Source organism: Vanrija pseudolonga, chromosome 1 (assembly GCF_020906515.1).
Source record: "Vanrija pseudolonga chromosome 1, complete sequence".
Classification (NCBI taxonomy): domain Eukaryota; kingdom Fungi; phylum Basidiomycota; class Tremellomycetes; order Trichosporonales; family Trichosporonaceae; genus Vanrija; species Vanrija pseudolonga.
This window is the reverse complement of record NC_085849.1, coordinates 4348189-4372422: the sequence shown is the minus strand read 5'-3', so window position 1 is coordinate 4372422 and position 24234 is coordinate 4348189. Positions and strand designations below refer to the sequence as shown.

Genomic DNA, 24234 nt, shown 5'->3' with positions numbered 1-24234 from the left:
GCAGGCAGGTAGCACAGGCAGCAGCATAACCCAGTTGTATCTTCGCATGCATACGCGGTATAATCCCAGATCCCAAAAGACACAAGTGACACAAGTGGACCACAAACTAAAACACGTCGTCGGCCATGGGGCATTCGGCCGTGTCGTGCGCAGACGACTCGCAGTCTGCACACCACTTCTTAGACTTGACGGCCAGCGGCGACGACTTGTCGCTGCCATCGAGCGTGCTGCCAGAGAACACGGGGCATGCGTCGAGGTCGTGCGGCCCTTCGCACAGCTCGCAGCGCGTGTCGGTGCTGCCGTGGCCGTTTCCGTTGGTGCCGTTGGCAGCGTGCGACTTGGCGCCGCCGAGGTCGATGGAGACGGGTCGCGAGTTGGGTGCAGACGACGCCGCGGCCGCGGTCGCTTCCAGCGCCTTGACTCTGGCCTTGTAGTTGTCACGCTCTTGGTTGGCCTTGTGAAGGTGCGTCTCGAGCTCGTCCTCGCGGTAGATCTTGGACTCGACGAGAGATTCGAGCTCGGAGACTTCGCGCTCGAGCTGGGGGTTAGCGCAGCTGAAATGAGTAACCCACCTCCTTGATCGTCTCCTGCAGGCGAGCAATCTCGGCGAGAGCGGCGGCCAGTTCCTTCTGGGCAGGGTTAGCGAAAGGCCGCGAGCTCGGTTGCGTGCGCTGTCGCGCACGCCACCTTGCACTCACACTCGACGCCGAGCTCGCCGGCGCATCCGACTCGTTGATGTCCTGCAGCAGCTTGATCTCCTCCTTGAGCATGACAATCTCCTCCTCAAGGTCCGAATGCCTGCTCTTCAACAGGGCATTCTCAGAGGTCATCTCCTGCACAATGTGGCGGTAGCCGCGGATCGACTTCTCTGCCTCCTCAATCGTGCCCGTCGACGTGCGTGGGCGGCGCGACATGGAGCGGTTGAGACTGCCTTCAGGGCTGCCAGGGCTCATCGGCGAGTCGTCGACCGTCTTGGTGTTGTGGCTCTTGAGCTGACGGGTTAGCGCTAAGCAGCCTACGGCACCCACCTTGGCAATCTCGCTGACCAGCGACGACATCTTGTTCTCGAGGTCGCGCGCTCTGACTTCGTGTCCAGACAGCTGGACAACCTTGGCCTGCAGCTCGCTAATCTTGTTCTCCTGCTGGGCAGAGATGCGCAGCGACTCCGCCTCGGTAGCCTCGCCGCGTAACGCCTCAATGTCGGCCCGCGCAGCCTCGAGAGCCGACTGGTTCTCCTTGACGGCACCCTGGAGCTCGGCGATGCGCGCAGTGGCACCCTCAGCCTCCTTGTTCAGCCTCGCGACTTCGGCCTTGGACGCAGCGAGGTCGTCGGCGCCCGAACGCTCATTGTCGCGCGTCTTGTTGTACTTTGCCTGCCAAGCGCTCGAGTCGGATTCAGCCTGGCTGCGGGCCTCGTCGATCTGTTCCTCGAGCGACACGATGCGGTTCTGGAGGTGCTTGACCTGGGCAGTGAGGGTCTCGTTGTCGATCTCGGCGGCAGTCGCAGCACGAGGAGAAGAGGGCTTGTCGGCGGAAGCCGCCGCATCGGCCTTCTTGAGCGTCTCAATCTCCTCGTCCTTCCTTGAGAGGCTCTCCTGGAGGTCACGGATCTGGCACTCGAACGTGAACTGCTTGCTCTCGTTGAGCTCGATGATTTGCTGGGCGTCAGCTCGGCCCTCCCACACACACACTTACGTTACCCGCGAGGGTCAACTCATCCACTAAACGTTTCATCTCAGCAGCCTCAAATTCGGCAGCCTCGGCACGCTCCTCGACCTTGCGCACCTCGACACGCTTAGCCTCGATACCGGCCTCGAGCTCGCCAGAGGCGCGCTCGGCAGCCAGCTGCATCTCACGCTGCACCTCGGTGAGCTCCTTGATCTTGGCCTCGAGTTCTTCCTTGAGCTTGTCGCCGCTCTGGTTGAGCTCGTCGGCACGCTGGCGGTGTTCGGTGGCAGACGAGTTGGTGGTCGCAAGCTGCACCTCGAGAGCCTCGGCCTCGCCTCGAACGCGCTCCAGGTCGAGGCGGAGCTCCTCGGCGTCCTGGCGCTGCGCCTCGGCAAGGGCATCGGCATTGCCCAGCTGCTCCTCGAGCTCGGCGTTCTTCCGACGGAGCTCGTCGAGTTCTCGCTCCAGCTCGGCCGCAGCGTGGCTCTGCTGCTTCGCCTGGGGGCTGGGAGGCGGTGGCATCATTTCCGTCGCAGAGCTCATCCTCGGAGCGCGGGGCTTCGGGGTAGTTAAACCGCCAATGCTAGGCCGTCCACGCGCAGGCGTGACACCACCGATGCCAATTTTGGACGCTCGTGGTGTCGTCGTGCTAGCCGTCAGGCTCTTGGCCGGGGTAGCTGCCGCTGGCGGAACGCCTGTTCGCGCCTCTAATTGCTTGGCCGTCATGCCCAAGTACTTGCTTGCCCTCGATCCCGCGGTGATCTTGGCCTCGGCACGCGCCGCATTCGACACGGTGCTGTTGCCCAGTGGCTGGGTTCGGCGCTCGGCCGTCGGCGTCAAGCTCGGGTCGTCGTCCGTCTTTGGCCGCCCAGACACTGAACGCGAGCCAAAACTGGGCGTGACTGCCCTCCTTCCGGCTGGTGTGACACGCCCCGATGCAGAATACGACGACGTGAGGGAACGCTGCGATGCAACAGACGCGGGTCTGGACGGAGCGGCGCGCTCCGATGTCGGCGGTGAGAGCTTGTCTGCGAGTGCAAAGATACCACACATCGGCGCGCACTCAAAGTACTTGACGCTTTTGCAATGTCAGCGATAATCAGGCCGCGCGTCACGTCACGCCCACATACCCGTCCACAGAGCCATCGTTGCGCCCCTTGCCTTGGAACCCGCCTTCCAGCTCGACACCAGCCCAGATGCCGTCTCGGATATGGGTGGGACCGAGATACCGCAGGGTCCCTTCGTAGCCGTGCGAGGGAAGCCGGACGCGATCGCCCACCTGGGGCGACCATTTGGGTTCCGCCGTGATGCTGGCGCGCGACTCGGGCCGCCTGAACGGGGTGGCTACGGCCGATGTCGTCGAGGTCGACATGGACGAGCGGCGCGATGGCGTCGATGTCGAGCCAATCAGCGAGGCGCGAGGCGCGGCAAGTGACGGGCGTGACCCTGGTCTTGACGCTGCCGTCGGTGTCGCCATGGCGGCCGAGGGTGTCCGTGGCCTAAAGGCCGGTGTCCGTGGGGCCTGCAGTGATCGTCCGGGGGTCGTGTACTCGGCGGCGGTAGAGGCGGCAGAGGAAGGCTGGGTCGGCGTGTCGGGGTCGTCTGAGCGTCCCAAGCTTGAGGGTGGACGGCGTCGGAGGACGTCTTTGAGTGCCTGGTCCATTTCTGCTGCATCTGGCTTTGCGGCGACGGGTGCCCCTGGTCCGAGGGAAGATCGCGGTCGGCGCATTGAAGGCGTGGGGATGCCAGACCCGGCTGGGGTCCCGCCTGGCGATGTCTGCAGCGGGCGTCCTGGTGTGGACAGCTGTGGGAGGCGGGACATGGCGTTGTGTGTGTGTGTGGGGGGGGGAGTGTTGTGTGATGTCTATGTATTATTATATATATTGATGAGTAGAATGATGAGATGGCGAGTTTACACGACGAGGGAAGGTGTAGTAGTGTTGTTGCGGCGGCGCGATGTGGGTTTAGCTAGGGGGAATGTCACGCTGCGGCTTGCTTGCTCCTCACAGGTCCATGCGGGGGGGGGAAGGGGGGGTTTGTTTGGGCGTGTGGTTTAACTTGGTCAGAGTGATGGGGGGGGGGGGGGGGGTGTCGTCTGTCAGCGTCGGCCCTTGTTCGTCACTGGTCGTCGTCGGTGTCGTCGGCGTTGCTGCTGCTCGTCGCCGTCGTTCCTCTGGTTCTACTCGTTGTCCAATCGAGGCTCACAAGACCAAGAGCGGAAGGCAGGTAGTGTATGGATTACTTTGTTAGGATGCGATCCGGTCCTTTGTTGACGGCAACTTTGACGACACTAACGACCCAACAAGGGGGAATGTCAGGGGCCGGGGGGGCTGGAAGGCGTGCTTGTAGGCGTGACTGGTAGGCGTGCGCAATTCATTGACCACGTGGCAGTCACCATACACCCTTCTAAAGTTAGGCGCGCTGTAGATACGCGTAGAGTCCTAGCAGTAGTGTAGTGCCTGGCTGGTGTTTCGTCGTCGTCGGCGGTCCTCGCTCGCAGCTCGCCGCCGCCGCCGCCGCCATCCATCGCCTCCGCCGTCGCCGCCGTCGCCATTCGCCGTCCCTTGTCATGTACCTCCCTCTCCCTTTCCTTGGCCACTTCCTCGACGAGACACCTCGCTCTCTCTCTCTTTGACTTTTATCACCTCACTCTCCTCTCCTCTCTCCTAGACAGCACCTGGTCCCCCCTGCATAAGCCTTTGACGACACAGACACGCTCCTCATAAGCCCCGCCCTTCCCCTCACCCCCCCTCACCCCACGGCTACGTAATTGCACAGAGCACGCACACTCCTCTTCTCGCACGTCAGCACCGACCTGCACACACCCCTTTGCAACTCTCGACTCTTCCATCACCACAACTTCTACTTCTACTACAACCTCTACACCCCCACACACAATGGACGACGACATGTACGACGACTCGTCCTCTGGCTACTCTGCCTACTCGTCCTACTATGCAGCTTACCCTCCCCGCTCCCCCCCACCAACGCCACCCAGGCCCGAGCCAGTCGTAAACTACAATGTGAGGTACATTGAGAGCGACGGACTGCGCATGCGCAAGTGCATGTAAGTGACCCGCAACGCAACGCGACGCGCGACTTGCAACGTGTCGACTGACACACCCACCCCACAGCGACCTCGTCTTTGTCCTCGACTGCACAGGCTCCATGCAGCGCTACATCAACTCCGTCCGTGACCACATTTTTGCCATTTGCGATTTAATCCGCGGCGAAGAGGGCCTCAACGGCGCCGACGACCTGCGCGTTGCTGTGAGTTTTGTGGAGCAGGAGCGCCGACCGTGACGGCGGGACAACGCCCTAGAGCGGGGCGCTGACACAGACCACGCTAGATTGTCAACTACCGCGACCACAAGCCACAGGACAACACCTACGTCTACAAGTTCCACCCGTTCACCTCGAACATTGTCGATGTCCAGGGCTACCTCCGCGGACTGACTGGTGGGTTACTCGCGGCCGACTCGAGCTGACGTGCCAAGCTGCTGGTGGTGGCGACGGCCCAGAAGCGGTCACCGCGGCCATGGCCGCGTGCCTTACCGAGCTCGAATGGCGTCGCGAAGCCGCGCGCATGGTCGTCCTCATCGCCGACGCGCCCCCCCATGGTGAGTCGAGGTGGCGAGTGGACTGGGCTGACCTACTAGGCATTGGCGAGAGCGGAGATCGTGAGTCTGGCCCCGCCGTACCCTGCAACTACTAACGCCCTTGGAAGAGATCAAGCAGGGTGACCCCGATGGTTCGTGCAAAGAGCTCGTTTAGTCCTTGCTGACATTCCAGGACACGACCCTCTCGTTATCGCTCGGACAATGGCCCAGCATGGTATCACTTTCGTGAGTTGAGATAACTCTGTACTATTCAGCTCGCCTAACCTCCCAGTTCATGGTGGCTTGCGAAGACACATTGTCCAACTACTCGGTACGTTGCGGCGCCGACACCTCTCGGTGCTTCTGAGCTGACGTCACAGCGCGCTGTCGACTTCTTCACGGCCATCTGCAACATGACGTCGGGTGTCATGATGCCCTTGACGACGGCTGACCTGCTGGCCATGACGATTGTGGGCAGTGTGCTGGAGAACATGGACATGGAGCGTCTCATTTCTGGTGAGCTAAGGCTACGAGCTGGAGTTGACACCGCAGAAATCGGTCGCGAGGTCGCCGAGCGCATCAAGGAGAAGGGTGAGAACCTGCAAAGCGTCGAGGAGGTTGCCCAGTGAGTGTAGTTATGGGGACTCCCCCTAACACCCCAGGGAGCTCCACGAGCGTCTCCTTCTCCGCAACGAGCAGACCAAGCAGGTCCAACTGCAGGACGTCTACATCCAGTCGGACAGCTCGAGAAAGAACGTCTCCATGTGGATGAATGCGCAGTACATTCACGAGGTTGCGCCACTTATCCTTCCGGTGGGTTGATCGATCATGGCCAAGCTAACCCTCAGGTCTCTGGACGGCGCCTGACAGACAAGTTCCGCAAGAACAACTACAACTCTGGGTTCAAGTACACCCCTGGAGGTCGTCTCCCTCCGCGCCGTACGTCGGCCACGGCCGGTGTTGCCCCACCAACCCCGGGCACCCCGCCAACCGATTTGGCTGTTGGCTCGCCTCCCCGGCTCGGCACCTCGCCGTCCTCGCCCCCGCGAAAGATTGTCTCCGACTTCAAGGTATTCGGAGCTGCGCCTGCGGCAGGATCAGCTCCCAGTCTCTCGGTGTTTGGCGCTCCTATGCTAGCCACTGGGCCCGGTGGTGGCATGTTTGGCGCAACGGCCCGCACGCCTGCGTCCAATACTGCCATGCGTGGCTTCAGAGGCGGCGAGGACGACGACGACGATGACGACGAGGACAGCGGTACCCAGTTCCGCCAAGCTGCCATCTCGCTCGACCAGGCGCGTCGTATCGCCACTCAGTCCGTGTTCCGCGCTGGTCGCCTCCCGATCTAACCGGGGTCTTCTCCACCTTTTCACTCTTTTCTGCATACATTCAACTAGCAACAACATCAACGCCGCCGCCCGCCTCATGTCAGACGAAAAAAGGATACCCAGAGAGGAGATAGACGATATAGTGTCTTGTATGTCAGCGAGGGGGTTTGTGTCCATTCATGCATAACATGTGAAGCAACGCGAGCAGGCGGCTGGCAGCTCAATCCAGGTGGGCGACCTCCACTTTGGCAGATGGGATAAATAACCAAAAACTCTCCTCTAAATATTCCACGTTGTGACTCTCCAACTGTTTGCTCCTCTCTTGACCGCTTCGAGTGATCGAGTTCAACAAAGCGACATCCATCACACCTACAACCACACCGCGGGCACGCACAGCATGGCCGACCTCGCCCCATCCGCAGGACCGAGCCGCGTCGCCGACGCCCCAGCCGCCACGACAGTGCCAGCAGAGAACGGCGCTTTGAACGGCACGACACATGGCAGCGCAGACGACGACGACGACGAGGACCAGCTCGGCCCGGACGGGCTGCCGAAGAACGCGAGCGAGACGCTGTACCTGCACAACCTGAACGAGAAGGTCCGGATACCTGGTAGGTAGCGAGGTGCCCGCCTGCGCAGGCGGGTGCCGAGTGGGCTGGCGCCTGAAGAGCTGCTGCGGTCGCGCCAGCACAGTCTGGCCCTGCCTTGCTCGCCCGCTAACCCACGGCAGTCCTCACCCAAACCCTCGCATCGCTGTTCAAGCCGTACCGCCCCCTCCAGCCCGTGGTGGCGCACCGTAATGCCCGGATGCGCGGGCAGGCGTTCATCAGCTTTGCGGACAAGGCGACGGCTGATCTGGCAAGGCGGGATGTGAACGAGTTTCCGCTGTATGGGAAGCCTGTGGTGAGTCGGGCGAGCGCCGAGCACCGCAGGCGCGAGGCAGAGCGGCGGGGCAGTGATGGGGGACTGGCTGTATCCAGCGCCCCACTGCCGCCCCGCTGCCGCCCCGCTGCCGCTCGCGACACGCTGCGCGTGCCCTTCTTGCCGCGTACTGACAACCCAGATCATCGCCTTCGCGCGCACACAATCCGACGTTGTCCATAAGCGGCAGGACGGGGAGGAGGGGCTCGAGGAGTGGAAGAAGGTCCGGTTGGCAGACAAGAGTGAGTAGACAAGCGAGGCCAGGCGGAGCCTGGCCGACCTCGTCGCCGAGGCTTCGGCCGCGTGCGCTGCCCCGCTCCGCTCACTGACACCTCGCAGAGCTCAAACGCAAGGACAACCCCTTCCGCCGAAAACAGATTGCCAAGCACAAGGCCGGCGCGGACGACACGGCCGGCCCCAGCGCAGCCAAGAAGCCGCGCCTGCAAATGCCAGACGAGTACCTGCCGCCCAACCCGGTGCTGTTCATCCAGAACCTGCCCGACGGCACGACGCAAGAGGACCTGCGCGAGGTGTTTGAACAGTACCCTGGCCTCGTAGAGATCCGTACCATTGCCGCCAAGAAGGACATTGCGTTCGTCGAGTTTGAGGGCGAGGACTCGGCGACGGTCGCCAAGGACGCGCTGCACAACTTCAAGATTGACGGCGAGACGAAGATGAAGGTGCGTTTTTGCGGGGAAGGTGGTGCTGACGGCTCAGGTGACGTATGCGCGCAAGTAGATGGATGCAGGCATTGTATGTTGAACACGGGTAACGCGGCGGCGCGACGGCGCGACTCGGCGCGACGAGTGACACGGACGAGGTCGTTGGGAGGAGCAGCCCATGGGCGTGTGGTGCAGGCCGCAAAAGGTATTATGCCCCGCACGAGCCTCACCTGGCCGTGCAGCCATTGTCCAGCACTGACCCGACGACGACTAACCACGACATTAACGTTGATCTGTCGTCCATCCATCCACCACCAACCAACATGACGACCACAGCACCCGACCCCCGCGCGCTCGTCCTCAACGTCCCACACATCGTCGACGAAATCCTCGCCTCCGTCGACCGCAGCACGCTCGTGCCCTGCCTGCGGATCAAGGCACTGCACGACAGCGCCGGCAAGCGGCTGTACCACACTGTCCGCGTCGACTCGGGGACCATGGCGTCCTTTTTCCGCAGCGCGCAGCTCCCGTCCAGCCTGCGCACCTTCCTCTGGCCAGGCTACGCGCTCACCACCCGCCCAACAAGCAGCGACTTCAAGACGCCGCTCCTCGCCCATGTCCGCGTCCTTTCGCTCGGCTCGCACGCTCCCTTCCCCGGCGTGTGCAGCCCGGGCCCGGCAGGCCTCCTGCCAAACCTGCACACGCTGCGTATCGTCCGCTCGCCGGACACCACTGGCCTCCGCCTGCTCCCACTCTGCGGACACTCGACGTACTGCCGCCTCGTGGGCAAGCTCGCGCCGCGCAAGCTCGTCATTCGTAACCTCGACGAACGCGAAGACTACCTCCCCTCGCGCTGGCCTGCGCGCGCACCGCACGAGATCGTGTGGGTCCTCCCGACGGACGGGCGACGTTCCCGCCGCCAACCGACGAACAACGACGGCGAGCTCGCGCTCCTGCCCACTGCCAAGGCCAAGTTCATCTACCACGAGACCTGGGAAGTGTCAGGCACACATGTGTCCTTCCTCACCTATGGCGTCCCGCGGACCGTCATTTCGCAGTACATCGACATGGTCCTCGAGTTGGCCCAGAACATGGCCGCCAACTTTCTCGCCCTACGTTCGGACCTGCCGATGGACGAAGTTGATACCCACATAAACACCGACGACTTGGCCCGCTGGCGTCGCTTCATCCCTGGCGGGCAGGCCCTCACTCCAGACAAGATAGTTGCCGTGTTCAACAACGCCTTGAGCCGCACCGAGAGAGAGCTGTTGGCGCACAACACGTTTCACATGTGGCACTATGCCGCGCTCGATGAGGCCGAGCGCGCGTACGAGCTCGACGACGGGAGCATGGGAGTGTAGGGCTGGGCGCAGCTGGGCGTGTGGAGATGCATGTGCTGAGGTCACGCTTCGATGCCGCAGTGAGTGGTGCCCGGCGGATCGGCACTGCGCCCACGCAACACTACGGCTGCCTCGTGAACGATAAACATCGCTTTGCCCACTCACTCGCTCATCACCACTCACTTCCCGACTATCACAATGGTACGTTCTCCCCCGTCGTCCCCTCTAACCAGCCAGAGCAACCCCAATCACCCGCCCAGCACGTCGCCGGCCCACCACCTCCTCGAGATCCCGCGCGTCGTCGACAGACTCCTCGCCGACGTCGACAAGCGCACCCTGGTCGCATGTCTGTATGTGAAGCCACTCCACGCCGCGGCCCGCACGGAGCTCCGCCTCACCACGAAGGCCGCTACCGCCGGGAGCATCATCGCCAACTCGCAGCACATCGTGGACGCGATCCTCGCCCACGCGGACCGCCTGACACTCGTCACCGCGCTGCGCGTCAACGCGACGTGGCTTGACGCGGCGGGCAAGGTGCTCTACCACACTGTCCGGGTGGACCGTTTCAACATCACCTCCTTCTTCCGCGGGGCGCTGGTCGGTACCGATACCAATGAGGATACGGGGTGCGCGGGGGCCAGCTGCGCGCGGTTTGGCGAGAAGGTCGGCGTGCCCGCGCAGTCTCCGGGAAAGACGCGCGGGCAGAAGAAGAACGCGCGTAAGGCCAAAATGAAGAAGAGCGCGTCCGTCACCAACTTCAAGGCGTCACTCCTCGCCCGTGTCCACGTCCTCTCCCTCGGCGCGCACCACGGCTGCGTGTGTACCCTTTACGGACCGCACATGCCTTCCCTCCTCCGTCACCTCGACACGCTGCGCATAGTGCCCGCCCCGGCATCAACGCACACCCTCCAGCCGCTGTGCGACGCGCGCGAGTGCGCGCTCTTCGCCTGCGCAACGCCGCGCCGCGTCGTGCTGCGTAACCTCGACGGCGGGTCGGGACCCAGCTGGCCCCAGTACCTCCCGTTTGACGGCGACGCGCCGTTCGCCGAGGTGGTGTGGGTGCTCCCGACCAAGGGCGAGCGGTACGGCGACGACGGCGGGCTGATCGGCGCGGGGCAATTCGGGCGCGCAGCGACAACGTACGTCTTTGCCGACTGGGAGCTATGGCGCGCCCCGGCGGGCTCGAGCCTCGCCAACTTCTTCGACGTGGTCAACAACAAGCGCTTCCCCGTCTTACCGTCGGACGTGATCTACGTCGTGGGCAGCCCGTCGTTCGGGCCGCCGCCGACGGTCGTCGGGCTCGAGAGGCTCCAGTTCACCGCCCGCGGCGCCGACGACGTCGTCGGCACGTTTAAGCACCACTTCCCGCATGTACACCTCGACAACGACCGCCTCCTCCGCATGGTGCGCGACGAGCTGCGTACCCAGGCCCTGCAGTGTGCGCTCCTCACGGGCCAGTACGACCCCGCCGACTGCCCGGAGTGGATCACGTACCACACCCTGGACGAGTACGCCGCCCTGCCGGAGAGCCACGGCGTGCTGCACGACGGCATGCGCGAGGCGCTGGAGATGGCGGAACGTGATGGCGTCGAGCTGGGCGTGGAGTTTGTGCCGCAGCACAATGGCATGTTCGACCTCAAGACGTCTTTCAGTGGGTTTTAGGATCACAGGAAGAGTCCGCCACATTGGTTTGCCATAGCGTAGGCGGGCGTGTTGTACATTCACCGTTGACACCCAGCAAGACGACACTGGTTGAAAGCAGGATGCTATGCAAGATGACACTGTGTAGACACGGTGAAGTGTTGAACCAGGCAATGTGAAAGCGATGGCGCAGGAAAGGGCGGTGCAAGTGCTTCGACTGCCACCAGTCAGCTGCCACTCGCCACCCGCCACCCTGCATCATTCTCCGAACTCAACTAACTCACTCCTAACTCTTACACACCAACAACGTCGCATCACAATGTCGCATCATCCCCCCTACTCCTCTAACACCAAGGCCACGCAGCCCCCACCCTCACTCACACCAGCGCACATCCTCCTCCAAATCCCGCACATCGTCGAAGCGATCCTCGCCCCCCTCGACCGGCGCACCCTGCTGTCCTGCCTGCGCGTACACCTCCTCCACGACAGCGCAGGCAAGCTCCTCTACCGCACTGTCCGCGTCCATCGGTCCAACCTAGCCACCTTCTTCCTCGGCGCGCTAGTCGGCACGCGCACCGAGGAGACGGGGTGCTCGGGGGCGGGATGTACCCGGTTCACGCACGAGACGGTCATGTACCTCTCGCGCGGGAAGCTCCAGCGTCAACTGGAGCAGGAGGAGGAGGAAGCCAAGACGGTCGACAGCGGCGCGAACACGACAAACTTCAAGGCCCCCCTCCTCGCCTACGTCCGCGTCCTCTCGCTGTCGTCGCACCACGTGTGCGCTTGCCGTCTCTACGCGCCGCACCTCGCCACCATCTTGCCCAACCTCCGCACGCTGCGTATTGTGCCTGCCCCAGCGTCCGACCACACTCTCGAGCGACTATGCGACGCGCGCGAGTGTGCGGTCTTCGCCAGCGCGGTGGCACGGCGGCTTGTCCTATGCAACCTCGATGCCCACGCCGGCGCGCTCTCCGGCTGGCCCCTGCGCGCGCGGTACGACGAGCGGCCGCCGTTCAAGCACGTCGTGTGGGTCCTCCCTACCTCTGGGGCGGGGTACGCCGGCCGGGGGATCAAGTTTTCCCGGGGCTTCTTCGGACCTACGCCCCACACCTACGTCTTCGCCGACTGGGAGGTATGGGTGCCGCCCGCAGGGTGGGATCTTCGCCGCCGTAGGCTCCCGCCGGTCAACCCTTCGGACGTGGTCCATGCCATTGGCGGCGCTGGGGACACCTGTCGCTCGCCCTCGCCCACTGTTGTCGGCCTGGAGCGCGTCGCGCTCCGCGACTATGGGGACGAGATAGGCCGCATGTTCGCCCACTCCGCTCACCTGCGCTGCGATAGCGCCCACTTGCGCCAGTTGGTACACGACAAGCTCGACGCCTCCGCTCGCGACAGCAACAACGACGGCATCACCGAACCCGCGCCTGTCGTGTTCCACACCCTTGAAGAATACGCACTGGACCCCGAGAGCCGCGGCGTGCTCGACGACGGAATGCGCGACGACCCGCCCGAGCCTCCCAAGCCGACACCGACACCGACACAGGCACCCCCGACACCGACACCCGTTCCCGCCCCGCCGGCGCCCACTGGGAGGCGCGGAGAGCCATACGTGCTCCACCCCAACTGCCGCGAGCCTCTCAAGACGGCCATCCACGTCTTCTGCAACATCATGTAGTGCCGCACACGTAGCCAACAAAACGTCACCGATAACAGGATGCATTATTGTGTCGAGACTGAAGAGGAGGGAAAGCGCGCGAGCTCGAGAGAAGCGCCCACGACGCGTCGACGTCGAGTCGCCACCGACGCGTTGCACCCAGATCGATCGCCAATTTCGTTCTGCCTTTTATTCTCGACAACACTCAACACTTCTTCCTTCTTCAACATCATCCATTCAACACATTATCATGGTAAGCCCCCTACCCAGCATGCCTCAGCTGATCAACCAGGCCGATATAACCGCCGCAAGCATCATCTGCAACTCGCCGCACCTCGTCGACGCGATCATGCGGCACGCCACGGATCCAACGCTGGCTGTGTGTCTCCGCGTCAACGAGGCGTTCCACGCCGCCGCGGGGAAGGCACTGTACCATACCGTGCGAGTCGACGGGGTCAACATGTTTGACGTCTTCCGCGGAGCCCTCGTCGGGAAGGATTGGAGCGATGACACGGAGGAGCAGGACTGGGAGGTTGTTCGGGCGAGGAAGGCGATCATGGATTCGATGAAATCGCCGCCCCCACACCGCAACTTCAAGGCACCACTGCTCAACTACACGCGCGTCCTCTCACTTGGGTCGCACGAATACGCCGACTGTTGCGGATACGACCCTCACATTGCCAGCCTCCTGCCCAACGTCCACACGCTGCGCATTGTCCCCAGAATGGACTACCTCGATCGTCCCCTCTGGAAGCTGGACTGGCTATGCGATGCCGGGGGGGCGACATACGTCATCTTCTGGAACCTTGCACCGCGCAAGATTGTCCTCCGAAACATGAATGAGAGGAGCTGGCATCGACTCGGCTGGCCGGGCGCGTGCTTTGACGACTGGAACACCGAGCAACTAGAAGAGGTGGTCTGGGTCATGCACTCCAGTGGGGACCACTACAACTCTGGAGATATCCCTGAACTGCTAGACGAGGGACCGGAGGGGTATTTCAACAACGACAAGGTGGCCAGAGTCAAGGTTACCTTCCATGACGAATGGGAGACGTGGGATCCCCCGCGTGTCAACAAAAACGAGAAGAACGAGAAGCCCGCCAAGGAGCGTGGGCACCACTTTGCAGACAACATCATCTTCACTGTTGGCGACCTGTGCTGGAACTCCGACATCCACAACACGGTCTACGGCCTCGAGGATCTTCAGTTTAAGCCCGGGGCGGACTGGCTGGAGGCCCACTTCACAACCTTCTTTCCCCACGTGCGCCTCACTAGCGACCGCCTCCGTGAACTTGTGCGCGACGAACTGCGCTCCGGCGCCCTGCGCGCCACGGTCAACACCGACAGGTACGAGGACAACGGCAAGCCGGAGTGCATCGAGTACAAGACGCTCGCTGAGTACCACGCTCAACCGGAGTCGGCGCGCCTGTACGAGCTCGACGACGGACTCGAGTGGTACTCGGTGTAGAGCGTCGAGGGGCGTGGGGAGTGGGCGCGGTGGCGTGAGGTTTACAGCAGCGATCGAGTAGAAGACCGTGGCGATGTCAAAACTGCAGCGATGCACCAGATTATCGCTCATTGACTCGGATAGTGTGCGAGGTGGACGGTCCGAGCTGGGTCAACCGCCCGCCGCGACGTCACGAGCTCGACAGAGGTGCGCGAGATGGCGCTTTGCTCTCAAGACTGAAGCCGATGACGATGAATGAATGTCGTGCATGTATTCCTGACAAAGAGAAAGACAATGCGGATGGGTTCCATGTTGCCGAGTGAGCAAAGTGCATACAGCCACGCGCGTGGTCGCCACGCCGCCACTCATGCCCCACACTGTTTGCACAGACTTTCTGTCCTTTGTCCTGTCCTTCTCGACAACACACAAACATTTCTTCTTTCAACATCACCCAGTACTCGACACAACAATGGTAAGCGTCCCCTCGCGCAGTACAACGCTGACCCACCCAGGCGACAACCATCACCGCAGCGAGCATCCTGCTCAACTCGCCGCACATCGTCGACATGATCGTGTCCCACGCGACACGTCCCGACCTCGTGTCGTATATGCGCGTGAGCCAGCTCCACGCTGCAGCCGGCAGGTTGCTGTACCACACCGTGCGCGTGATCAAGGGCAACCTCGCGTCCTTCTTCCGCGGTGCGCTCGTCAGCACAGGGGTGAGCGAGGAGTCTCAGTGCAAGCGCGCCGCCGAGGCCGCGGACAATGACCAGCCGCGCGCACACCGTAATTTCAAGGCACCGCTGCTCGCGCACACACGCGTCCTGTCCCTCGGCTCGCACCACACGTGCGTGTGCGACCTGTACGGGCCGCACGCCGCGTCTCTCCTGCGCAACCTCGACACGCTGCGCATCGTCCCGACCTCCGTCTCCCGGCGCAAGCTCGAGCCGCTGTGCGACTACGAGGCGATATGCGCGCTGTTCCACCACCTCACGCCGCGCAAGCTCGTCCTCCGCAATATCGACGGCACGATGTGGCACCGGTACTCGTGGCCCCTGGGCGACTGGAACGCCGCGCGCCTGCAAGAGGTGGTCTGGGTCCTGCCCTCCAACGGGCGCGTGTACCCCGACGGAGAGCTGATGGACAGCGGGGAGCGCTTCGCCACGCCAGGCGTGACTCGCGTCAAGGTCATCTTTCATAATGGCTGGGAGGTGTGGCCGGCGGGAGAGCGCCAGCGGCGGTTGACCAAGCACGCTAGCACGCTCGTCATTCCCGAGGACGTAGTATACCCCCTGGCCGAGATTTGTAAGCGGACCGACATCCACACGACAGTCTACGGCCTCGAGACGTTCACTTTCCACGCCGGCGACAGCGAGATGGCGGAAGACTTCGAGGAGAGGTTTCCCGGCGAACCCCTCGACAACGAGTTGCTGCGCGAGCTCGTGCGCGCCGAGCTCCGGGTGGGTGCGGCACGCGATTTAATCGAGACGGATGAGTACGACGGAGACGACGAGGACGAGGAGGAGGAGGACGACGACGATGAAGACGAAGACGAGGGCAACGATAACGAAGACGAGGACAACGATAACGACGACGACGACGATGACGGCTGCAATGACGACTTCTTCTTAAAGGACATAGAAGAGCATATCGAGTACCACACGGCGGCGGAGTACGCTGCACTGCCGGAACACGAGCGCCTGTACGAGCTCCACGATGGGCTGGTGCAACACTCGGCGGCGTAGAAAGTCGACATGGCGTGGTGTGTGGCGATTGAGGACTATAGTAGATAGGCCTTGACGGTGCCCGAAAGCGGCGAAGGATGAAGCTAAGGCTCGTGGAGTCACATGTGTCGTAGGAGGCAAGATGGATGATTCGCGGTGAAACATCCGCCACTCGTGACCGTGGCGGTGACAGACGCTTGCGGCGGATTGTTGCTCACGTTTTAACGGCATCACCTCTGACGACTACTCACCCCAATTATTTGATCCTACAACGTCTTGGACGTCTCTGACTACACACAACCCAAGCGGAACGCGCCCAAGCAGACATGGTAAGTGTCTCCAGGCTGCCTGCCATTGTCCAGCCGCCCAAGTCTGACGCCGTAAGTCGCCGACACCCACCCCCTCCGCCACCGCCCTCACCCCAGAGCGTATTGTCATCAACACCCCGCACATTGTGGACAATATCCTCCGGCACGCGAGCGCGGCAACACTGGCATCATGTCTCCGTGTCAACGCCCAGCTGCACGACGCCGGTGGCAAGTTTCTCTACCACACCGTCCGGGTCGACAGCTCCAACCTCGCCAGCTTCCTCCTCGGCGCCCTGGTGGGGCTGTGTACGGAAAGTAGCTGCTTTGCTGACGGCTGCCTGCACGGGACATGGAGTACCATTGAAAAGACGCTCGCATCGAGGAGGCAGCCGCTCCCTCGCCGCAACTTCAAGCTGCGGCTGCTCGCCCACGTTCGCGTCCTGTCTCTCGGCTCGCACGAGGCGTGCCTCTGCGTCAAGTACAGCTGGCACGCGCGTTCGTTGTTTGCCCAGCTCGACACGCTTCGTATCGTCCCCGCACCCAAGGCGGCCCACCACCTCCGCCAGGTCTGCGACTACACCCACGGCTCGTGCCCCCTGTTTGAGCGCCTCGCGCCGCGCAAGCTCGTGTTCCGCAACCTCGAGGACAGCACCCGCATCCTGTGCGACTGGCCGGTCAACAGCAGGTGGCGCTTTAACCGCCTTGAGGAGCTTGTGTACGTCATGCCGACGAATGGGAAGAGGTACAGCGCTGCGTGTCACCTCGCGAACGACGGGGGCAAGTTCTTCAAGACTCCGCCTTCGGCGGCCGTCAAGGTCATCTACTACAACGAGTGGGAGGCGTGGCACCCGTACCCGAAAGAGCAAACTGCGCCGCGCCCCGACGCCGACGAGGACGAGGAAGCCCCGGAACGCCGCCGCGAATGGCTCCTCCCAGCCGAGGTCGTCGAGGTCGTCCGTATCTGGTCCGGCACATCGGCATCCGCAACACGGTGTACGGCCTCGAGAAGGTGGCGTTCCAGACTGGTCACCGCGCCCCGGAGCCCAACTACGACTACGACTTTCTCGCGATGACCTTCAGCCAGCAATTCCCGCATGTTCCCCTCGATGGCGACGGCCTCGTGCAGCTCATGAAAGACGAGCTCCATACCAATACGCTGACGGTCGCTATGTGCGGGGGCAGCTATGAAGATCCCCGCGAACACGAGGGTATCGAGTATAGGACGTTCGACGAGTACGTTGCCATCCCGGAGTCTGAGCGCCTGGGCGAGCTCGATGATGGGCTCGAGGTGTTGCTCTGAGTGAATATGTTTGAACAAGGCAAGAGAGGGAGAGGGGGTGGTGATGATGTTCGTAGACAACACATGTACTGCACGTCATTGTCAAAGCATTGGTTGGTGAGTCCACACTCAACAAGTCAGTGGGGCACCGCCACCCGCCGGTGCCTCGTAAATTGCCTCGTGCTCGTGCGCTTCACACATCAACTATACTTCAACCATTACACACCACTTCAGCGACGTATCGTCACTATCTCAAATCGCTGGCACTGAGAGACCATGGTAAGCAGAACAACAACCACGGCCGTGTCTAACCTCCAGGACCAGACCAGTAGTGCCGCTTCCCTCGTCCCAGTCCACCCCGCGCACATTGTTCTCAACCAGCCGCACCTAGTCGACTCGATCATAGGCCATTTGGACCACGCGACACTTGTGACGCTACTCCGTGTCAGCAAGCAGCTCCAACGCCCGGCCGCCAAGGTGGTGTACCACACCGTGCGTCTCGACGAGCACAACCTCGCCGCCTGATTTCGCGGGGCGCTGGTCGGCGTCGCGTCGGAGGACATGGCGTGTTCTGGCAAGGGCGACACCTGCACGCGTTTCAACGAGGCGGAGAAGCCGGCAGGCTCTCCCTCACAGGCTGCTTCAACTACGAAGTACAAGCGGAACAAGAACAACGCCCACACCATCAAAAACTTCAAAGCCCGACTGCTTGCCCATGTCCGAGTCCTCTCACTGGGCTCGCACCACAGCTGTGTGTGTCACACATACGACAGGCGCATCGGCGACCTCCTCTGCAACGTTGACACGCTGCGCATAGTACCACAACCCGCGTCGGGGTACCAGCTGAAGCCTCTGTGCGACGGCGGCGACGCTTGTCTCCTTTTCAAGCACCTCAAGCCACGCAAGCTTGTCCTGCGCAATCTGGACAGCTCGCCCTACCACATCAACTCCTGGCCCGGCAACCTCTGGAACCTGGGCTGTCTCGAAGAGGTGGTCGTGGTCATCCCCACCAACGGAGCGATGAGCAGCAGCGGCGCACCGAGCCTTACTGGCACATACTTTGCCGCAGCGGACCGCGTCAGCTTCATCTTCAGTAACAAGTGGGAGGTGTGGCACCATCCTGCCGCCGTCGGCCCTCGCCAAAAATCAACGCGCCCCACCTTCCGCCCCTCCCTCATCGTTGAGATTGTCGGCTCTTGGGCGAAGCACCCGCTCAAGACGTACACAATGTTCGGGCTGGAGCGTGTGGTCTTCGTGGCCGATATCCTCGTGAACAGCTTTCTGAAATACCACCCCCACCTGCTCCACCTCAGTCGCATCCGCCAGCTTGTCAAGAATCAGATTCGGAGCTGTTTCATCGAGACTGCCATTGCTAGGGGTGGAAAAAGGAGTGTCATCTGGAAGTCGTATATCAAGTACAAGACCGTCGACCAGTACGCCGCCCTTCCAGAAGTCGAGCGCCGCCACGAGCTCGACGACGGCCTGTCGTTACCTTCCCCTGCCGAGGGCCAGCCGTTGGCGACGGCCTCATATGGATGGCTCCCGTGAGTTTATGGCGGGCACAATGGACATGCGGTGAATGAGTTGGCTTGGAGAGAACACTTTACAAGCAGATAGACATGTTGAATGAGATATCTGGACGCACAAGACACGCTGGGCCGCTGGGGCGTGATGCGAAATGACGATTAACGCCCCGCTGATCCTCACTTTCTGTTTTGCACCTTTCACCTCGGCCACGTTCAGACAATCCTGCATTCAAGTCCACCAGTGGACCCTCATCTCATCAACACATCCAATTCACATTCAGACATCATGGTGGGTCCATTGCTCGCTCGGTGCTAACCAGCCCCCAAGAGCCACTCGGAGGCGCGCGAGCCGGCGACCAACCTCCCCGCGGCGGACGTCATCCTCAACTCACCCCACCTTGTCGACTCGATCATGAGCCACGCCACCCAAGATGCACTCGTGTCACTGCTCCGCGTCAGCAAGTACATGCACGAGGCCGCTGGTCGGGCGCTCTACCATACCGTCCGGGTTGACAAGAACAATCTTGCGGGCTTCTTCCTCGGCGCACTTGTTGGCACCAGGCCTGAGGACTCCGAGTGCAAGGGGGGGAAGTGCAAGCGCTTCGCCGACCGCATAAAGCCCGTCGCCAAGGTTCACGAGATCTCGAGCGGAGTCAAGAAGATCTCCCAGAAGAGCAAGGTCGCCAACTTCAAGGCACCACTGCTCCTGCACGTCCGTGTGCTCTCTCTGGGCTCCCACCATACCTGCGTTTGTCACCTGTACGGCGAGCACGTTTCCGCGCTCCTTACCAATGTCGACACTCTTCGTATTGTCCCTGCGCCCAAGTCGGCCTACAAGCTCAAGCCCCTCTGTGATGACTCCGACGCGTGTCTACTTTTCGAGCACCTCGCTCCCCGCAAGCTCGTCCTCCGGAACCTCGACGACACGGACAGCTACGAGTCCTGCTGGCCGTACAACGACAAGTGGAACAGCAGCCGCCTCAAGGAGGTTGTCTGGGTCATGCCGATGGAGGGGAAGGTGTACGGCGATTGTGGACTCATGGGGACGGGCGAGTACTTCACCAGCGCCGCCAACGTCAAGATCCTCTGCAACGACCATTGGGAGGTGTGGCACCCGCCGGCCAACGCCGCCGGGCTCAACCCACGCAAGACGAGCACATGCACCCCGGTCACCCCTCACCAAGTTGTCGCCCCAATCAGACTCTGGGCGACATTCACCAATGTCAACTATACCCTCTTCGGCCTCGAGGCGGTGCAATTCAAGACCGGGGTCGACGACCTCGTGCGCACGTTTAAGCGCCACTTTCCCACCGTCAAGCTCGACAGCAACAGGCTCCGCCAACTCGTGAAGGACGAACTCCGGACCAGCGCCCTTGAGGTGGCCCTTATGGAGGGTGTGTACGAGGACCCCGGTTACCCGGACAGTATTGTGTACAAGACTTTGGAGGAGTATGCTGCCCTTCCCGAGTCGGGGCGCCAGTACGAGCTCGACGACGGCCTTATGGCGCGCTTCCCATAGTGCTCCGACCAGATGTGGCAGATACAGTAGCCCTGCGGCCGTCCCTTCGCGTTCCTGTTTACAAGCCAGTTGTTACTGGTGCCGAATTGTGTAGACATGATAAAGAATGAATGCGTTAGACGTGTTGTATGCTGGGTGGGTGGACACTGCAGGACATTAAGGGCACTACTGACTCACTCAACGCCCGCCAATCGTCACCTTCTCTTTCTCACTGTCCACCTCAACCCACCGCCCGCCATTGTTATCAACCAACAACGTCGTCTCACACCATCACCTCACATCATCAGTGCAAGGACGTCATGGTAGGCCTCGCTAGAGCATTCCCACAGCTCACCACCTTGTCTCAGTCGACCTCCGCCCCCGCGGACACGGTCCCGCCAGCGCTCATCATCCTCAACTCGCCACACATAGTCGACGGGATAATGCAGTACGCCGCCACCCGCACGACCCTCGTCTCATGCCTCCGCGTGAGCAAGCAGCTCCACGACGCCGCTGGAAAGGTACTCTACCACACCGTCCGGGTCGACCGATACAACCTCGACGGTTTCTTCCTCGGCGCGCTAGTCGGCTCGGGCTTCGCTGAGGAGAGCGGCTGTCACGGCGACGCGTGTCGGCGCTTCACGGAAAGGGACAAGGACAAGGACAAGGACATCAACAAGACGACTGTCGAGAATGCCCTTCCAACGGGCCAGGGGAAGACGCGCGGCCAGAAGAAGAATGCCCAGAAGCGCAAGAGGAAGGCCGCGGGCCGCACCACCAACTTCAAGGCCCCGCTCCTCGCCCACGTTCAGGTCCTCTCCCTGGGCTCGCACCACACTTGCGTCTGTCATCTGTATGGTGAACACGTCGGCTCTCTTCTCCCCAACCTCGACACACTGCGCATCGTGCCGGCGCCCGACACGACATACAAGCTCAAGCCGCTCTGTGACGACGCCAATACCTGCCTCATCTTCCAGAACGTGGCCCCTGCCAAACTCGTGCTGCGCAACTTGGACGACGGCGACTCCCACTTCACCACCTGGCCCGAGGGCGACCATTGGAATGAAGGAGGCCTCTTGGAGGTCGTCTGGGTCGTCCCCATTGATGGGCGCCGTCACGGGAACGGTGGCCTCATCAGTACTGCAGAGTACTTTTTCGCAACGGCCGAAGTCAAGGTCATCTTTCATGACGACTGGGAGGTGTGGCGGCTGCCCCCCGGCTCGCAAGTGGACCGAATTTTCAAGGCCATGCATCTGTCCAAGGCGCCGCTTACGCCCTCCGACATTGTCTACCCTGCCAGCCACTGGTGCATGTACACCGATCCCCGGAACACGATTTGCGGCCTCGAGACTGTCGAGTTTGTCCCTGAACATGACGACCTCGTGAGCACTTTCGAACACTTCTTCCCCGACGTACACCTCGACAGTGACCGTCTCCGCCAACTGGTCCGCGACGAGCTTCGGACCGGATCCCTCCAGGCGGCCTTTGACCAGGACGAGTATGAAGACAACGACTTTCCCAAGTCCATCGAGTACAAGACTCTGGAAGAGTACGCCGCGCTGCCCGAGCTCGAGCGCCTGTATGATCTCGACGACGACCTTCCTCCGTGGCTCGAGATGACCGAGTCCAAGACCAAGGTCACGAGCTCTAGGTACATCGCCGCCGAGGACAGCAATTTCATGTACGAGACCAAGATCAATGGCCTTTGATAAGGGCTTCCAAACCACTCCAACCGCGCACAGTGCACACACCGACCGCTTCCTACACACGAGGCGGTACGGACCATCTCGACGAGAAGATGCTATGGAGACGGATACGCAGGACAATACGACAAAGGACAGTGTTTGTAGATCGGAATGCATACTGTACAGATGTTTACAGTACAGCAGTGCCTTGGGCGAATTGGCAGTTGAGAAACCCGTTCTTGAGGGCCAAATGCAGTTGAGGACCGCAGGTGGGAGCCCGAGTGGACCGCCTCGGGTGCATCAAAAGGTCAAAATCAGTCGTGTCCCGCCATCCGCCGCCACGCAACCTTGCCCCCGAACGGCGTCGTCTCACCGCCTCTGGTACGCGTCCACCACACACACACAACAATGCACGCTTTCACACTTTTCACTTCACCTCATTACTATTGTCATCACTACATATCCGCAGCTACAATGGTAAGCACTCACCCCAGCTTTTGTCTGACCTCAGGCGGGCCTAGGCCACGACACCGCGATCGAATGGTCCGCAGCGAGCATAATTTTCGGCTTGCCCCACCTCGTCGACTCGATCCTGGACCACGCCACCCGCGTGACGTTGGTCACATTCATGCGCGTCAACGAGGACTTGCACAACGAGGCAGGGAAGAGGCTCTACCACACCGTGCGCATCGATGGGCACAACATGGCCGGTTTCTTCCGCGGCGCCATCGAACCGGACGACGTCGACAGTCATTGTGTAGTCAGCGCTTCCGACGACTGCAAGCGCGCACCAGATGAGGACTACTTCGACACGCTTTACCCACCTGTCGAGCTCGCGAAGCATGGGGCAGAGAGGGGCAAGTTCAAGGCCGCTCTGCTCGCTCGCGTGCGCGTTCTGTCCATCGGGAGGCACCACACTTGCGTGTGCAACTACTACAGCACGTACGCCAAGAATCTGCTTTGCAACCTCGACACGCTTCGCTTGGTACCAGCCATCGATGCAACGCCCCAACCCTCCACTTGGTGCGACGACACTGAGTACTATGACGACCACTGTCGCCTGCTTATGTGCCTCGAACCGCGCAAGATCGTTTGGCGCAATCTCGGCGCCAACCCTATGATTTTCTTCGACGCCTGGCCTGACGATCACTTGTTTAATGCAACCAACCTCAAGGAGGTCGTTGTCGCGTGCTATGCCGACTTTGCCGATCAGTTCCTCATCGAGGACGTGGAGCTCGGTCCCGGCACGAAGGTCAAGGTCATCTTCAACTGCCAGTGGGAGGAGTGGGCGCCTCGGCCCAGCAGGTTGTATGACTCCGACTCCGACATAGGAACTGAGTTCCGCCCTCCCAACCCTCAAAACATCGTCAATTCGATGATCTACTGGTCTAGCTGTTACGAGCTCCCCTTGGCCGTCGTCGGCCTCGAAACCGTCTCTTTCATAGGCAGAGGCGGCCTTGTCACTCCACCCGCGACCATGTCGTCCGCCGAGCAGGTCAAAAATGCCGGTCATCAACAGTTCGTCAAGAATGCGCTCATCGCGGGGTATCGCAACAAAGCCCAGGTTCAGAGGGAGGAGGGGAACAAAGCGCCTGACTTCGAGGGCAGCGTGCTGTTCCAGACTCTCGACGAGTACGCCGCCCTCCCCGAGTCGGAGCGCTGCTACGAGCTGCACGACGGCCTGCCGCCACGCCTCGAGTGATCACCTTGTTCTCAACCCCAAGTGATACCCCAGCCCGTGAGCCTTCTGAGACGAACATGCAGTTGTGTGTGAGTACAAGACTGAAGTGAGGCTGGGCGACGAGCTTACCGCAGCTTGCAGACATGATACGGACATGAAAACCTGAGTAGGAATGGACATGGCGGCAACTCGGCATGCGTAAGATGGTGCATGCATGTGATGTCACGATACAGAGTGGCTGTGAAAGCTACAGTGGCTTGCTGAATTGTCTGTGGT

The 24234-nt window shown here is 61.6% G+C and overlaps 9 protein-coding genes across 9 annotated transcripts; 8 read left to right on the top strand and 1 right to left on the bottom strand.

Moving 5' to 3' along the window:
• Nucleotides 1-29: 29 nt before the first annotated feature.
• Nucleotides 30-3896, bottom strand: CLIP-190 (Restin). The gene is made up of 6 exons (XM_062768131.1): nt 2799-3896; nt 1696-2746; nt 1029-1658; nt 699-992; nt 573-629; nt 30-538 (listed from the first exon to the last, which is right to left on the bottom strand). The coding sequence occupies exons 1-6, from the start codon at nt 3488-3490 to the stop codon at nt 107-109; spliced, it is 3156 nt and encodes a 1051-aa protein (XP_062624115.1). The 5' UTR covers nt 3491-3896; the 3' UTR covers nt 30-106.
• Nucleotides 3897-4275: 379 nt separating this feature from the next.
• On the top strand, nt 4276-6791 carry vwkA (Alpha-protein kinase vwkA). Its single transcript, XM_062768130.1, has 12 exons — nt 4276-4735; nt 4803-4938; nt 5019-5127; nt 5166-5288; nt 5328-5348; nt 5396-5419; nt 5461-5513; nt 5560-5598; nt 5648-5783; nt 5820-5892; nt 5930-6080; nt 6116-6791. The coding sequence occupies exons 1-12, from the start codon at nt 4566-4568 to the stop codon at nt 6611-6613; spliced, it is 1533 nt and encodes a 510-aa protein (XP_062624114.1). The 5' UTR covers nt 4276-4565; the 3' UTR covers nt 6614-6791.
• Nucleotides 6792-6953: 162 nt separating this feature from the next.
• usp102 (U1 small nuclear ribonucleoprotein) lies at nt 6954-8282 on the top strand. The gene is made up of 5 exons (XM_062768129.1): nt 6954-7203; nt 7323-7495; nt 7656-7755; nt 7853-8193; nt 8231-8282. Exons 1-5 carry the CDS (start codon nt 6990-6992, stop codon nt 8249-8251), a joined length of 849 nt encoding a protein of 282 aa, XP_062624113.1. The 5' UTR covers nt 6954-6989; the 3' UTR covers nt 8252-8282.
• Nucleotides 8283-8498: 216 nt separating this feature from the next.
• Nucleotides 8499-12831, top strand: LOC62_01G001633 (uncharacterized protein; the record flags this gene model as incomplete). The annotated part of the gene is made up of 3 exons (XM_062768128.1): nt 8499-9532; nt 9776-11166; nt 11543-12831. The coding sequence occupies 3 exons, from the start codon at nt 8499-8501 to the stop codon at nt 12829-12831; spliced, it is 3714 nt and encodes a 1237-aa protein (XP_062624112.1).
• Nucleotides 12832-13081: 250 nt separating this feature from the next.
• LOC62_01G001632 (uncharacterized protein) lies at nt 13082-14278 on the top strand (the record flags this gene model as incomplete). The annotated part of the gene is made up of 1 exon (XM_062768127.1): nt 13082-14278. The coding sequence occupies one exon, from the start codon at nt 13082-13084 to the stop codon at nt 14276-14278; it is 1197 nt and encodes a 398-aa protein (XP_062624111.1).
• Nucleotides 14279-14624: 346 nt separating this feature from the next.
• LOC62_01G001631 (uncharacterized protein) lies at nt 14625-16002 on the top strand (the record flags this gene model as incomplete). The annotated part of the gene is made up of 2 exons (XM_062768126.1): nt 14625-14729; nt 14770-16002. The coding sequence occupies 2 exons, from the start codon at nt 14625-14627 to the stop codon at nt 16000-16002; spliced, it is 1338 nt and encodes a 445-aa protein (XP_062624110.1).
• A 2127-nt stretch (nt 16003-18129) lies between these two features.
• LOC62_01G001630 (uncharacterized protein) lies at nt 18130-20613 on the top strand (the record flags this gene model as incomplete). The annotated part of the gene is made up of 2 exons (XM_062768125.1): nt 18130-19112; nt 19554-20613. 2 exons carry the CDS (start codon nt 18130-18132, stop codon nt 20611-20613), a joined length of 2043 nt encoding a protein of 680 aa, XP_062624109.1.
• Nucleotides 20614-20912: 299 nt separating this feature from the next.
• LOC62_01G001629 (uncharacterized protein) lies at nt 20913-22301 on the top strand (the record flags this gene model as incomplete). The annotated part of the gene is made up of 1 exon (XM_062768124.1): nt 20913-22301. One exon carries the CDS (start codon nt 20913-20915, stop codon nt 22299-22301), a length of 1389 nt encoding a protein of 462 aa, XP_062624108.1.
• A 450-nt stretch (nt 22302-22751) lies between these two features.
• Nucleotides 22752-23979, top strand: LOC62_01G001628 (uncharacterized protein; the record flags this gene model as incomplete). The annotated part of the gene is made up of 2 exons (XM_062768123.1): nt 22752-22754; nt 22789-23979. The coding sequence occupies 2 exons, from the start codon at nt 22752-22754 to the stop codon at nt 23977-23979; spliced, it is 1194 nt and encodes a 397-aa protein (XP_062624107.1).
• Nucleotides 23980-24234: the final 255 nt, after the last annotated feature.

Bases quoted from the DNA above. Each gene is read 5' to 3' on its own strand.
- usp102 (XM_062768129.1), top strand. From the start codon at position 6,990: ATGGCCGACCTCGCCCCATCCGCAGGACCGAGCCGCGTCGCCGACGCC. The intron at 7,756-7,852 runs GTGAGTAGACAA...GACACCTCGCAG, and splicing joins GGTCCGGTTGGCAGACAAGA to AGCTCAAACGCAAGGACAAC. The intron at 8,194-8,230 runs GTGCGTTTTTGC...CTGACGGCTCAG, and splicing joins ACGGCGAGACGAAGATGAAG to GTGACGTATGCGCGCAAGTA.
- vwkA (XM_062768130.1), top strand. From the start codon at position 4,566: ATGGACGACGACATGTACGACGACTCGTCCTCTGGCTACTCTGCCTAC. The intron at 5,128-5,165 runs GTGGGTTACTCG...TGACGTGCCAAG, and splicing joins CTACCTCCGCGGACTGACTG to CTGCTGGTGGTGGCGACGGC. The intron at 5,420-5,460 runs GTTCGTGCAAAG...CTGACATTCCAG, and splicing joins CAAGCAGGGTGACCCCGATG to GACACGACCCTCTCGTTATC.
- CLIP-190 (XM_062768131.1), bottom strand. From the start codon at position 3,490: ATGTCCCGCCTCCCACAGCTGTCCACACCAGGACGCCCGCTGCAGACA. The intron at 2,747-2,798 runs GTATGTGGGCGT...ACATTGCAAAAG, and splicing joins AACGATGGCTCTGTGGACGG to CGTCAAGTACTTTGAGTGCG. The intron at 993-1,028 runs GTGGGTGCCGTA...CTAACCCGTCAG, and splicing joins TGGTCAGCGAGATTGCCAAG to CTCAAGAGCCACAACACCAA.